The 14,615-nt window shown below is 34.4% G+C and overlaps 1 protein-coding gene across 2 annotated transcripts in view; it reads left to right on the plus strand.

Moving 5' to 3' along the window:
* Positions 1–14,615, plus strand: part of SYCP1 (synaptonemal complex protein 1) — a 161,633-nt gene that overhangs the window by 59,438 nt on the left and 87,580 nt on the right. For both annotated transcript variants that reach the window (XM_060006973.1, XM_060006980.1), the window contains exon 15: positions 1,718–1,779. In XM_060006973.1, coding sequence (XP_059862956.1) covers positions 1,718–1,779 — 62 coding nt within the window. The remainder of the gene's footprint in view (positions 1–1,717; positions 1,780–14,615) is intronic.

A 14,615-nucleotide genomic window follows, 5' to 3' on the forward strand; every position in this document is an offset into this window, starting at 1 on the left:
CCCCCTTTTCTTCGTCTCCACAGACATAGAACAGTTCAAGTCCTCATTTCCTCTTTCCTGGTTTTTAGAGTTTCAAGCACATTCTCTTAGCCTAGGAGAGGGATGCATGTGAGTAACATAATGGAACACAAATTGTATCTGGGACATTATCATAAACCATGCTTCATATTACCCTCATTTGTCCTCATCTTTGTCATCTCTTTTTGTGTTTACTAGGCTTCTATTTGCTTTGTCCTTTATTCATAACCTTCTTTCTTACTGCAGTAGCCCTCATTCTTACTGCATTGTTTCCTGGCTACACTTTGCATTCTTCCTTAATGATATTTTCGTAGGATTACATCTTGATTAGTGTATGCCTCCACTGTCCCCTCAGGAGTTACAATCATTGACCTATCCTAAGACCACTGTTATTCTGTGCACTTCTCAGATACAGCCTACTCTACCCCTTATATCTTGACATTAGCTTGGAACCAGACATCTCTGACCAGAACTAATTGCAGTATCTTTAGAATCAATCTTTTTGTTTCCAGTCTTGTCTACCTTTTGTTCATTCTCTGCATTTATGCTAGTGTTCCTTTAAAAATACAAATCTGACTATTCTGTGTTGCAGATTTAAGAGCCATCTAATTGCCTAAATTCAAACTCTTTGTTTCTTCATTGTTCATTTAAAGAATGAGGTAGTGCATACCAAGTAAGTTAAAGACAACTGTAAATTCAGAATCTTTGTCAAATAATTTTTTGTGTGTTTCTTTCCTTGGTACAGTTTTCTTTGCTTCTTCATGTGTCTCCCATCTTCAGTTCAGTCTAATATAGCTCTAAACAGGTTTTACTCCTGTGGTCAATTTTCTATCTCTGTGCCCACATTTATTTTCACTCTGGTTGTATAATAGATTCTCCTTCTAGTTTTTTCTATTGCTTCTTCTTTGGTTATTAGATACACAATAACTATAGAACTTAGACTTAGATGTTTCTCATTTAGCTTTGGATATTCATTAGGAACATAACAGACATGGTCTTTGTTCTCATGAGATTTTGCACTCGGAGACACATAAAATGAATAATTACAAATAAATATTTAATTACAAATTGGGATAAGTGCTATGAAGGAATGAAATGAATGAAAATGACAAAATATAAGAAAATAATAAGGCCTAATCTAGATTTGGTGATCAAGGATGGCCTTAAACTGAGACCTAAGTAAGTGAGATTTAGTTAAGGGAAAGCATGTGAGTTGGAGAGAGCTTTTCATTCAGGAGGAAAAGCTTGTAGAAATGCGCTGAGGTGTGAAGGAGCTTGGTTAATACATGTGAGTGAATGAAAACCTTTGTGACTAAGTGTAAGAAGAAATATGGAAAGGGAAATGAAGTGAGTATGGGGTAATAAGGACCAAATCAGGTAGGGCCAAGGAAAGGAATTTTGATTTTATTCTGCTGGCAAAGGAACACCACTGAAAGATTTTAATTAGAGGAATGACATGATCTTGTTTACATTTTTAAAGGATCATTGTCACTTCTGTATGGAAGGTAAATTTGATGTTTGGTGGGGAGTGTTGGTAGTGAGGAATAGAAGTGGAGAAATCAGATTGGAGGCTATTTGAATGGTACAACTATGAAAGAATGTCTTTTAAAAATGGAATCTTTTTTTTGTTTTCTTGTCTCTCCTTTCCCATTTTTTTAAATCCAGCTTTTAACGCATTTATATTCTTTTGATTTTTTAGAAGAGATGACTAAGCTTAAAAATAACAAAGAAGTAGAACTTGAAGAATTGAAAAAAATCTTGGTAAGTGTATGGTTTCTCTTATTAATATGTAGCAATTATTTTTCAAAATAGTATTAAATCCAGTGACTTAGACTCTCATCCTATAGATGTCTTATGGTAGTTTTTCAACTAAAATATAAAAAAAACTACATTTGGTTTTAGTGAAGCCACATTTCTTATCTATCAATTTTTATGGTATATTTTGATAACTGTCGGTGTAGGTGTTTATATTACTTAAGCATGTGTTGACAGTACATTTAAGTGAGATCAAATATGCCTATTCTGTAGATGATTGTAAATTTGGTGTGCGTTTGATAACTTTGAGCCACAAAGCTGCAATTTTGAGAAAGATATGTATGATATCTATTCAGTACCTACGTTTAGTATTCAAATAGAATCATATTTAATGAATTTGTTAGGATAGGCTTCATTATGTTTTACTTGATTATAGTGTGTAGCGCATGGGTTGGTAAACTTTTTTTGTAAAGGACTAGATAGTAAATATTTTAGGCTTTGTGGCTATATACAGAATGTTAATTTTCTCCTCCCCTTCCATTTTTTTTCTTTTATTTTTAACAATCTTATAAAAATGTAAGAACCATTCTTAGTTAAAGGGCCTACAAAAGAAGGTTGTGGGCTGATTTTGTCTTAGAGGCTGTAGTTTGCCAACCTTTGCTTATAAAAGACAATATTGTTTATCATTACAGGTCTTTGATTTTGGGTTTAACCAATCACATCTCTACCTGATTTTGCAACTCCTAATTCTTCCATCTCTTGGGAAGCACTATTTCCAAATGCTTATCCTTTCTTCAGTGAATTGCTTTTGCACAAATTCTTGCAAATAATAATATTTACATTTCTTTCAAATTTGATAATGTAAACTTATACTTCAGGTCTCAGCTTAAATATCAATTCTTTAGAAATCTCTCTTGACATTCCTAGCTAGTTTAGGTCTCTGTGTAGCTTGTTCCTCTAGCACCCTGAATTTTTCCTTTATAGCACTTATCACAAATGAAATTTAATTTATTTTTGGTATAATTATTTAAAGCTTTATTCACCCTTTAGAGTCTCCTTTACTTAGCACAGTAGTTGGCACATAGTAGGTGGTCAATAAATAAATAGTGGAATGCTCCAATAAGGACTAAGAACCTTTGTCCTGTTTGCCCTGTAACCTCAGTACTTAGCACAGTAACTGACACTTTGTAAGCACTTTATAAATATTTGTTGAATGAATTAATACTAAAGTATTATTTTTACACTCCTACATGGACAAGGATTGGTTTAGGTTTTGTTTTATTTGAATAGCCGTTAGAGCATAATTAATATCTTGGTCCTTAGAATCATAATGCTTTGATGGTATCCAGCTTTTTACTTCTTAGCTGTATGACCTAGAGCAATTTACCTAAATTCTTGATGCCTTGGTTTTTCCATTTTATGAAATGGGGGAAATAATTGTACATATCTCATAGGGTGGTTGTGAAGGATGAATAAGATACATTAATTCGTTTAACAAACATTTGTTGAGTTCCTTTTATGGTATACTCTGGGGATGCACTGGGGAGCAAATGGATGCATATCCTGTTTTCATGGAGCTAGTCATGAAATAATCATACTTAAATACAAGCAGCCATTCAAAGGTAATAATACCATGGTGTCAAGGGCAATAAAGGATTAGTTTACAGTGTAATAAAGGGAGGAATGAGAAGCTCTAAAGAATTTCAGCAGGGAGTGACTTGGTCAGATTTGCAATTTGAAGAGCTCATTTGGTTTGCAGTACGGAGAACACAATATATTAAGAGAACAGTTCAGAATAAACAGACAATCACAGGAGCCAGAGAAGAGAACTTAGGCTGGGAGATGATGGTAGTAATGAGATACTACTTTGAGAGATATTTAAGATTTAAATACTTTGGATTGATGTAGGGTACTGATAATACTATTTGTTGAAAAGACTCTCTTTTTCTTTATATATGTATGTGTGTATGTATGTATTTATGTTTTTGGCTGCACCAAGCGGCTTACGGGATCTAAGTTCCTTGACCAGGGATTGAACCTGAGCTCTCGGCAGTGAAAGTGCGGAGTCCTAACCACTGGACCACCAGGGAATTCCCAAGACTCTCCTTTTTCTATTGAGTTACTCTTGCACATTTATAAAAAAAAATCAATTGACCATATTTGTGTGGGTCTACTTCTGGACTATTTCTGTTTCATTGATTTTTGTGGTCTATCCATGCACCAGTGTTTTGCTTACTGTAGCTTTATAGTGAGTCTTAGATTTGGGTAGTGTGATTCCTCCAGCTTTATTATTCTTTTGTGTATAATTTTTTTAATGTATTTATTTTTTGAATCTAATTGTATTTTATTTTTTCTTCCAGTTTTCTTGAGATATAATTGTCATACAGCACTGTATAAGTTTAACGTCTACAGCATAATGATTTGACTTACATACATTACAATAAGTCTACATCCATCATCTCATATAGATACAAAATTAAAGAAATAGAAAAAAAATTTTCCTTGTGATGAGAACTCTTAAGATTTACTGTCTTAACAACTTTCATAAATAACATACAGCAGTGTGAATTATATCACATTGTACGTTACATCCCTAGTACTGTTTATCTTACAACTGGAAGTTTGTGCCTTTTGGCAGCCTTCATCCAACTCCTCGTCCTCCCTTATTTTCCCCACCCCCATAACCATAAATCTCATCTCTGTTTTATGACTTTGTTTGTTTGTTTTGAAGTATAATTGACCTAAAACAGTATATTACTTCCTGTTGCACACCAGTGATTTGATATTTCTGTACATTTTGAAATGTTCACTGTGATAAGTCTAGTTACAGTATGTCACCATACAAATATATTACATAGGTATTGACTATATTCCCCACACTGTACATTTCATACCTGTGACTCATTTATTTTGCAACTGGAAGTTTGTACCTCTTAGTCTCCTTTGCCTATTTCTTTCCTACCCTCACCTCTCTCCCCTCTGGCAACCACCTGTTTTTTCACTGTATCTATAACTCTGTTTCTGTTTTGTTGTGTCTGTTCATTTGTTTTGTTTTTTAGATTTCACATATAAGTGAAATCATACAGTATTTGCCTTTCTCTGTACAACTTATTTCAACATAATACCCTCTGGGTCCACCTATGTTGTTGCAGATGAAAAGATTTCATTTTTTTTATGGCTGTTATCTATCTATCTATCTTTCTCACATATTCTTTATCTGTTCATCAATTGATGGGCATTTATGTTGCTTCCATATCTTAGCTATTGTAAATAATGCTAATCCCACCAACAATGCATGAGGGTTCCCTTTGTTCCACATCCTCACCAACACTTGTTATCTCTTATCTTTTGATAATAGCCATTCTGACAGATGGGAGGTAGTATCTCATTGTGGTTTTGATTTGCCTTTCCCTGATTAGTGGTGATGAGCATCTTTTCATGTGCCAGTTGGACATCTTTATGTCTTTGGAAAAATCTCTCTTCAGATCCTTTTCCCTGTCCTGTTTTATAATGAGCTTGTTTGGGTTTTTTTTGATGTTGAGTTGTATGAGTTATTTGTTTCTTTGTATATTGTGGATATTAACCCCTTTTGGATGTATCATTTGCAAATATTTTCTCCCATTCAGTAGGTGGCCTTTTCATTTTTTTGATAGTTTCCTTTTCTATGAAAAAGTTTTTTAGTTTGATATAGTCCAATTTGTTTATTTTGCTTTTGTTTCCCTTGCCTGAGGAAACATATCCAAAAAAGATATTGCTAACACTGATGTCAAATAGTGTACTGCCTATGTTTTCTCCTAGGAATTTTATGGTTTCAGGTCTTGCATTTAAGTCTTCAATCCATTTTGAATTTATTTTTATGCATGGCATGAGAGAGTAGTCCAGTTTGATTCTTTTGCATGTAGCTGTCCAGTGTTCCCCATACCATTTATTAAAGAGGCTGTCTTTTCCCCATTGTATTTCTTGCTCTTTTGTTGTAGGTTAATTGATTATATAAGCATGGGCTTAGTTCTGCGCCCTCTGTTCTATTCCATTGATCTATGTGTCTGTTTTGGTGCCAGTACCATACTGTTTTGATGACTGTAGCTTTGTGGTAGAGTTTGAAATCAGGTATCATAATACCTCCTGCTTTGTTCTTTCTCAAGATCATTTTGGCAATCTGAGGTCTTTTGTGTTTCCATACAAATTTTAGAATTATTGTAGTATGGTGAAAAATGCCATTGTTATTTTGATAGGGAATGCATTGAATTTGTAGATTGCCTTGGGTATTGTGGTTGTTTTAATGACATTAATTCTTTGAGTCCATGAATATGGTATACCTTTACATCTTTTTTTTGTTTTCAATTTCTTTCATCAGTGTCTTATAGTTTTCCAGGTAGAGATTTTTACTTCCTTACTTAGAGTTATTCATAGGTATTTTATTCTCCTTGATGTGATTGTAAATGGGATTGCTTTCTTAATTTCTCTTTCTGTTAGTTTGTTGTTAGTATATAGAACTGCAGCAGATTTCTGTGTATTAATTTTGTGTCCTGTAACTTTACCGAATTCATGGATGAGTTCTAGTAGTTTTTTGGTGCCGTCTTTAGGATTTTCTGTTTACAGTATCATGTCATATGCAAACAGTGACAGTTTTACTTCTTCCTTTCTGATTTGGATTCCTTTTATTTCTTTTTCTTGTATGATAGATGTGGCTAGAATTTCCAATTCTTTGTTAGGTAGAAGTGGCAAGTGTTGGCATCATTGTCTTGTTCCTGATTTTAAAGGAAGTACTTTTGACTGTTGAGTATGATGTTAGCTGTGGGCTTGTCATATATGACCTTTATTATGTTGAGATATATTCCCTCTATACTCACTTTCTGGAGAGTTTTTAGCATAAATGGATATTGAATTTTGTCAAAAACTTTTTCCACATCTATTGAGATGATCATATAATTTTTATTCTTCATCTGGTTAATGTGGTGTATCACATTAATTTGCAGATATTGAGCCATCCTTGCATCCCTGGGATAAACCCCACTTGATCATGGTGTATGATCCTTTTAATGTATTGTTGAATTTGGTTTCCTAATATTTTGTTGAGGATTTTTGTATTTATGTTCATCAATGATATTGGGGTGTAATCTTTTGTTTTTGTGATATCTTTGACTGGTTTTGCTAATAGGATAATACTGGCCTGGCAGGATTAGTTTGGAAGAGTTCCTACCTCTGCAGTTTTTTGGAATAGTTTGAGAAGGATAGGTGTTAATTCTCCTTTAAATGTTTGGTAGAATTCACCTATGAAGCCATCTGGTCCTGGACTTTTGTTTGTTGGAAATTTTTTAAATTACTGATTCAATTTCATTACTGGTAATTGGTCTGTTTATTCTTTCTATGTCTTCCTGGTTCAGTCTTGGAAAATTGTACAATTCTAGGAATTTGTCCTTTTCTTCTAGGCTGTCCATTTTATTGGTGTAAAATTGTTCATAGTAATCTCTCATGATCCTTTGTATTTCTGTGGTGTTGGTTCTATTTATCCTTTTTTATTTCTGGTTTTATTGATTTGGGCCCTGTTTTTCTCTTGATAAGTCTCTTACTAAGGTTTATCAATTTTGTCTATTTTTTCAAATAACCAGCTCTTAGTTTTGTTGATCTTTTCTATTGCTTTCTTAGTCTCTCTTTTTAAAAATTTAGTTCTGATTTTTATGATTTTCTTCCTTCCACTGACTTTGGGTTTTGTGTGTTCTTTTTCTACTTCCTTTGGGTGTAAGATTAAGCTATTTATTTGAGATTTTTCTTGTTTCCTGAGAGGTAGACTTGTATCACTATAAACCTCCCTCTTAGAACTGCTTTTGCTGCATTGCTTAGATTTTGGATTGTTGTGTTTTCATTTTCATTTGTCACCATGTATTTTCTGATTTATTCTTTGATTCCTTCAGTGATCCATTGGTTGTTTAGTAGCATATTGTTTAGCCTTCACATGTTTGGGAGTTTTTTTCCCTTGTAGTTTTTTTCTTTGTAGTTGATTTCTAGTCTCATAGTGTTGTGGTCAGAAAAGATGCTTGATATGAATTGAATTTTCTTAAATTTACTGATTTTTTTTGTGGCCTAGCATGTGGTCTATCCTGGAAAAGGTTCCATGTATACTTGAAAAGAATGTCTATTCTGCTGCTTTTGGATGGAATGTTCTGTATAGATATATTGAGTCCTTTTGGTCTAATGTGTCATTTAAGGCCAGTGCTTTATTGATTTTCTGTCTGGATAATCTGTCTATTGGTGTAAGTGGGATGTTAAAGTTCCCTGCTATTATTGTGTTGCTGTCAATTACTCCCTTTATGTCTGTTAATGTTTGCACTATGTATTTAGGTACTTCTATATGTTGGGTGCATATATATTTATAATTATTATATCATCCTTTTGATTAATCTCTTAATCATTATGTAATGGACTTCTTTGTCTCTTGTAACAGTCTTTGTTTTACTTTGTTTGATATAAGTATTGTTACCCTGGCTTTCTTTTGATTTACATTTGCATGGAATACCTTTTTCCATGCCCTCACTTTTAGTCTATGTCTTTAGATCTGAAGTGAGTCTCTTGTAAGCAGCATATATATGCATCTTGTTTTTTTGTCCATTCAGGCACTCTGTGTCTTTTTTTGGGAGAATTTAGTCCATTAGTCCTTTTTTTTTTTTTTGTGGTACACGGGCCTCTCACTGTTGTGACCTCTCCCGTTGCGGAGCACAAGCTCCGGACGCGCAGGCTCAGCGGCCATGGCTCACGGGCCCAGCCGCTCCGCGGCACGTGGGATCCTCCTGGACCGGGGCACGAACCTGTGTCCCCTGCATCAGAAGGCAGACTCTCAACCACTGCACCACCAGGGAAGCCTCAGTCCATTTCTTTTAAAGTAATTATTGATAGGTATGTTCTTATTGCCATTTTAAAATTGGTTTTGTTGTATTTTTCAAAGTTAGACAGGTTTATTGTTTTGTAAGACCTGTCAGAGCTTTCTTTCTTCCTCTTTTTTTTCTTGAACTATAGTTGATTTACAATATTGTGTTATTTTCAGGTGTATAGCATAGTGATTCGGTTTTTTGCAGATTATATTCCATTATAGGTTATCAAAAGGTATTGGGTGTAATTCTGTGTTCTATACAGTATATTCTTGTTGCATATCTATTTTATTTATAAGTAGTTTGTATTTGTTAACCGCATATCCCTAATTTGCTCCTCCCCACTTCCCTCTCCCCTTTGGTAACTACAAGTTTGTTTTCTACATCTGTGATTCTGTTTCTGTTTTGCATATATATTCATTTGTATTATTTTTTAGATTCCACATGTGATATAATGTATTTGTATTTGTATTTCTCTCTCTGATTTATTTTACTAAGCATAATATTCTCTAGGTCCGTCCATGTTGCTGCAAATGGCAGTATTTCATTCTTTCTTATGGCTGAGCAATATTCCATTTTGTGTGTGTGTGTGTGTGTGTGTGTGTGTGTATACATCTTAATCCAGTCATCTGTTGATGACTGTCTGTTGGGTAGCTTCCATGTTTCTGTGTCTTGGCTGTTGTAAATAGTGCTTCTGTGAACAGTGGGGTGCATATATCTTTTTGAGTTAGTGTTTTAGGTTTTTTGGATATGTGCCCAGGAGTGGAATTGCTTCATCATATGGTAATTCTGTTCTAAGTTTTTTAAAGGAGTCTCTATACTGTTTTCCATAGTGGCTGAACCAATTTACATTCCCACCAACAGTGTACCAGGGTTCCCTTTTCTCCACATCCTCTCCAATGTTTGTTATATGTAGACTTTTGATGATAGCCATTCTCAGAGGTGTGAGGTGATATTTAATTGTGGTTTTGATTTGCATTTCTCTAATAATTAGTGATGTTGAGCATCTTTTTATGTGCCTGTTTGCCATTTGTGTATCTTCTTTGGAAAAATATCTCTACAAGTCTTCTGTCCATTTTCTGATTGGATTGGTTGTTTTTGATATTGAGTTGTATGAGCTGTTTGTGTATTTTAAATATTAAAACTCCTTGTCTGGGCTTCCCTGGTGGTGCAGTGGTTGAGAATCCACCTGCTGATTCAGGGGACATGGGTTTGTGCCCCGGTCCGGGAGGATCCCACATGCCGCAGAGTGGCTGGGTCCATGATCCATGGCTGCTGAGCCTGCGCGTCCGGAGCCTGTGCTCTGCAATGGGAGAGGCCACAGCAGTGAGAGGCCCGCGTACCACAAACAAACAAACAAAAAAAACCTCCTTGTCAGTCATATCATTTGCGAATATTTTCTCCTATTTTGTAGGTTGTCTTTTTGTTTTGTCGATGGTTTCCTTTACTGTGCAAAAGCTTTTAAGTTTAATAGGGTCCCATTATTTATTTTTGCTTTTATTTCTTTTGCCTTAGGAGACTGATCCAAGAAGATATTGCTATGATTTATGTTAAAGAGTGTTCTGCCTATGTTTTCCTCTAGGAGTTTTATGGTTTCCAGTCTTACATTTAGGTTTTTAATCCATTTTGTGTTATTTTTATATATGGTGTTAGAGAATGTTTTGATTTCATTCTTTTACATGTAGCTGTCCAGTTTTCCCAGCACCAAAGAGACTGTCTTTTCTCCATTGTACATTCTTGCCCCCTTTGTCGTAGATTAATTGACAATAGGTGTGCGGATTTATTTCTGGGTTCTATTTTGTTCTATTCATCTTTGTGTCTGGTTTTGTACCAGTACCATACTGCCTTGATTACTGCAGCTTTGTAGTATAGTCTGAAGTCTCTGAGGATTATACCTCCAGCTTTGTTTTTTAATTTTCAGGATTGCTTTGGCAACTCATGGTCTTTTGTGGTTCTATATGTATTTTAGGATTATTTGTCCTAGTTCTGTGAAAAATGTCATGGATATTTTGATAGGGATTGCATTAAATTTGTAGATTGCTTTGGGTGGTATGGCCATATTAATAATATTAATTATTCCAATCCAAGAGCACAGGATATCTTTCCATTTCTTTGAATCATCTCCTATTTCCTTCATCAGTGTTTTATAGTTTGCAGAGTTTTCACCTCCTTGTTTAAGGTTATTCTTAGGTATTTTATTTTTCTGATGAAATTTTAAATGGGATTTTTTTTTGCTCTCTCTTTTTGATATTTTATTATTAGTGTATAGAAATGCAACAGATTTCTGTGTATTAATTTTTTGTCCTGCAACTTCACCAAATTCATTGATGAGCTCAAGTAGTTTTTTGGTAGCATCTTTAGTACAGCTTAATCTTGTATTCTACAATCTTGTTGAATTCATCTCTTAGTTCTAATAGTTTTTGGGTGGAGGCTTTAGGGTACTTTGTATAGAGTATCATGTAATCTGCAAACAGTAACAGTTTTACCCCTTTCCTTCCAATTTTGATACTTGTTTTTCCTTCTTGTCTGATTGCTGTGAGTAGGACTTTCAATACTATGTTAAATAGATGTGGTGAGAGTGAGCATTCTTGTCTAGTTCCTGAATTTGGTGGGAAGTCTTTCAGCTTTTCACTGTTGAATATTACTTTGGCTGTGGGTTTTTCATAAATGGCCTTTATTATATTGAGATATGTTTACTCTGTACCAACTTTGATGAGAGCTTTTATTGCGAATGGATGATGAATTTTGTTAAACATTTTTTTTCTGCATCTGTTGGAATGATCATGGGGTTTTTTGTCTTTCCTTCTGTTAATGTGGTGTATCACATTGATTGACTTGCATATGTTGAACCAGCCTTGTGGCCCTGGAATAAATCCAACTTGATCATAGTACATGATCTTTTTATGTATTGTTGAATTTGGTTTGCTAATACTTTGTTGAGGATTTTTACATATATATTCATAAAATACATTTTCTTTTTTTGTAGTGTCTTTGTCTGATTTTGGTATCAGGGTAACAGTGGCCCTATGGAACGAATTTGGGAGTGTTTCCTCTTCAATTTGGGGGAATAGTTTGAGAAGGATAGGTCTTAGCTCTTCTCTATATGTTTAGTAGAATTATCCTGTGAATTTATCCTGTTCTGGACTTTTGTTTGCTGGGAGTTTTATTACAGATTCAATTTCGCTTTTAGTGAGCAGTCTGTTTCAATTGTCTGTTTCTTCTTGACTCAGTCCTGGCAGGCTGTATGTTTCTAGGAATGTGTCCATTTCTTCTAGGTTCTTCAGTTTATTGGCATATAATTGCTGATAATATTCTCATGACTTTTTGTATCTCTGTGGTATTGGCTGTTATTTTTCCTCTTTCATTTCTTATGTTGTTTGTTTGGGTCCTCTTTTTTATCTTCTTGGTGAGTCTCGCTGAAGGTTTATCAATTTTGTCAAAAAATCAGCTCTTGTTTTTATTGATATTTTCTTTTTTTTTGGTCTCTTATTTATTTCCTCTCTGATCTTTATTGTTTCCTTCCGTCTGCTGACTTTTGTCTTTGTTTTTCTTCTTCTAATTCTTTTAGGTGATAGGCTAGGTTGTTTGTGATTTTCTTTGTTTCTTGAGGAAGGCCTGTATCACTATAAACCTCTCTCTTAGAACTGCTTTTGCTGCATCCTATAGGTTTTGGAACGTTGTGTTTTCATTTTCCTCAAGGTATTTTGATTTTCCCTTTGATTTCATTGGTGACCCATTTCTTTTTAGTAGCATGTTGTTCAGTTGCCACATGGTTGTTCTTTTCCCATTTTTCTTTCTGTAGTTGATTTCTAGTTTCATACAATTATTGGAAAAGATGCTTGATAAAATTTCTGTCCTCCTAAATTTGTTGAGGCTTGTTTTGTGATGTAGTATGTGATCTATCCTGGAGAATGTTCTATGTCAACTTGAAAAGAATGTGTATTCTGCTTTTTTGGGGGTGTAGCATCCTGTACATAGCAATTAAGTCCAACTGGTCTATTGTGTCATATAGGACCTCTGTTGCCTTATTGATTTTCTGTCTGGATGATCTGTCCATTGATGTCAGTCGAGTGTTAAAATCTCCTATTATCATTGTATTATTTTCAGTTTCTCCCTTTATGTATGTTAGTATTTAAATGTTTAGTGCTCCTGTATTGGGTGCGTATATGTTAGCGAGTGTAAAATCCTCTTCTTGTATTGATACCTTTATCATTGTATGATGCCCTTCTTTATCTTTTGTTATAGCCTTTGTTTTAAAACATATTTGGTCTGATATGAGTATTGCTACCCCCACTTTCTTGTTTCTGTTTGCATGAAATCTTTTTCCATCTGCTTACTTTCAGTCTGTGTATTTCACTCTGAAGTGAATCTCTTGTAGTTAGCATATTGAAGGCTCTTGTTTTTTTTAGTCCAATCACCCACCATATATTTTGATGGGAGCATTTAGTCTATTAAAATTGAGCATAATTATTTATATGCATGTACTTATTGTTATTTTTTCCCTTGTTTTCCAGTTGTTTTTGTAGTTCTTCTTTTTTATTTCTTCTTTTTGTTTTTCCCACTGTGGTTTGATGATTTTCTTTTGTAATATTCTTATGTTTCTCTTTTTTGTGTGTGTGTGTGTATCTATTGTAGGTTTTCGATTTGTGGTTACCATGGGGTTCATCTATGTTGACCATAATCATATCTATTGCTTTAAACTGATAGTTATTTAAGTTCAAGCACATTCTAAAAGATCTACATTTTTTTACTCCCCTCCCCCCAATTTTGTGATTTTGATGTCCTATTTTACATTTTCATGCTTATCCCTTTACTGTTTATTGTAGTTATAGTTGCTTTTACAATTGTTGTTTGTTTTTTAATATGTGTACTAGCTCATTTAAGTGATCTTCAATCCTTGTTATTTATCTGCCTTTCCTGTTGGGATTTTCCCTTTCCTGTAGATTCTTACTTCTTTTTCATTTAGAGAAGTTCCTTCAACATTTCTTTTAGGATAGGTTTAGTATTGCTGAATTCTTCTAGTTTCGCTTGTCTGTGAAATTCTTTATCTCTTATATTGTAAATGATAGTCTTGCTGAGTAGAGTATCCTAGTTTGCAGGTTTTTCCTTTTCATGACTTTGAATGTATCATGCCAGTCCCTTTTGGTCTGCAATGTTAGTGTAGAAAAATTGGCTGATAACCTTATGCGGGTTCCTTTATACGTGACTCTCTTTTTCTCTTGCTGCCTTTAGAATTCTCTCTTTAACTTTTGCTGTTTTAATTATGACATATCTTGGTGTGTGTCTGTTTGGGTTTATCTTGTTTGGGACTGTCTGTGCTTCCTGTACCTGAATATCTGTTTCCTTCTTTAGGTTAGGGAAGTTTTCAGCTGTAATTTCATCAAGTACATTTTCGACCTTTTTCTCTCTCTCTTCTCCCTTCTGGGACCCCTATAATGTGGAAGTTGACATGTTTTATATTATCCCATAGACCTTGTATGTTGCTTTCACCATTAATTTTCATTTATCTTTGTCTGCCGTTCTGATTGGGTGATTTACATTTTTCTACCTTCCAGATCGCTTATGAATTCTTTTGTGTCATTTAGTCTGTGAGTCATTACCTCTAGAGTGCTTTTTACCAGAAATTGAATGTTCTATTTTTGATTAGATCTTCTGTATAATTTCTAGTTCCTTGTTAAAATGTTTAGATCTATTCTCTTTCTTAATTTAGTGTTTTCATTACCAACGTTTTGAACTTGTGTGTTGTACTGATTATCTCTGTTTCATTATTTTTCAGGGAATTTCTCTTGCTCTTTCAATTATGAGTTGTTCCTCTGCCTTTTCATTTTACTTAACTTTTTCTGTCTCTATGAATTTAGGTGAAACAGTTATCTGCTGTGGTCTTGAAGGGGTGTTTTTATGTGGGAGCATTCCTGTGTAGACTGCATGTGCCCAGTGTTTTTAGTGTAAGGGCTGGATTTGGTGTGGAGACCAGTCACA

The sequence above is a fragment of the Delphinus delphis genome, chromosome 1 (genome assembly GCF_949987515.2).
Source record: "Delphinus delphis chromosome 1, mDelDel1.2, whole genome shotgun sequence".
NCBI lineage: Eukaryota > Metazoa > Chordata > Mammalia > Artiodactyla > Delphinidae > Delphinus > Delphinus delphis.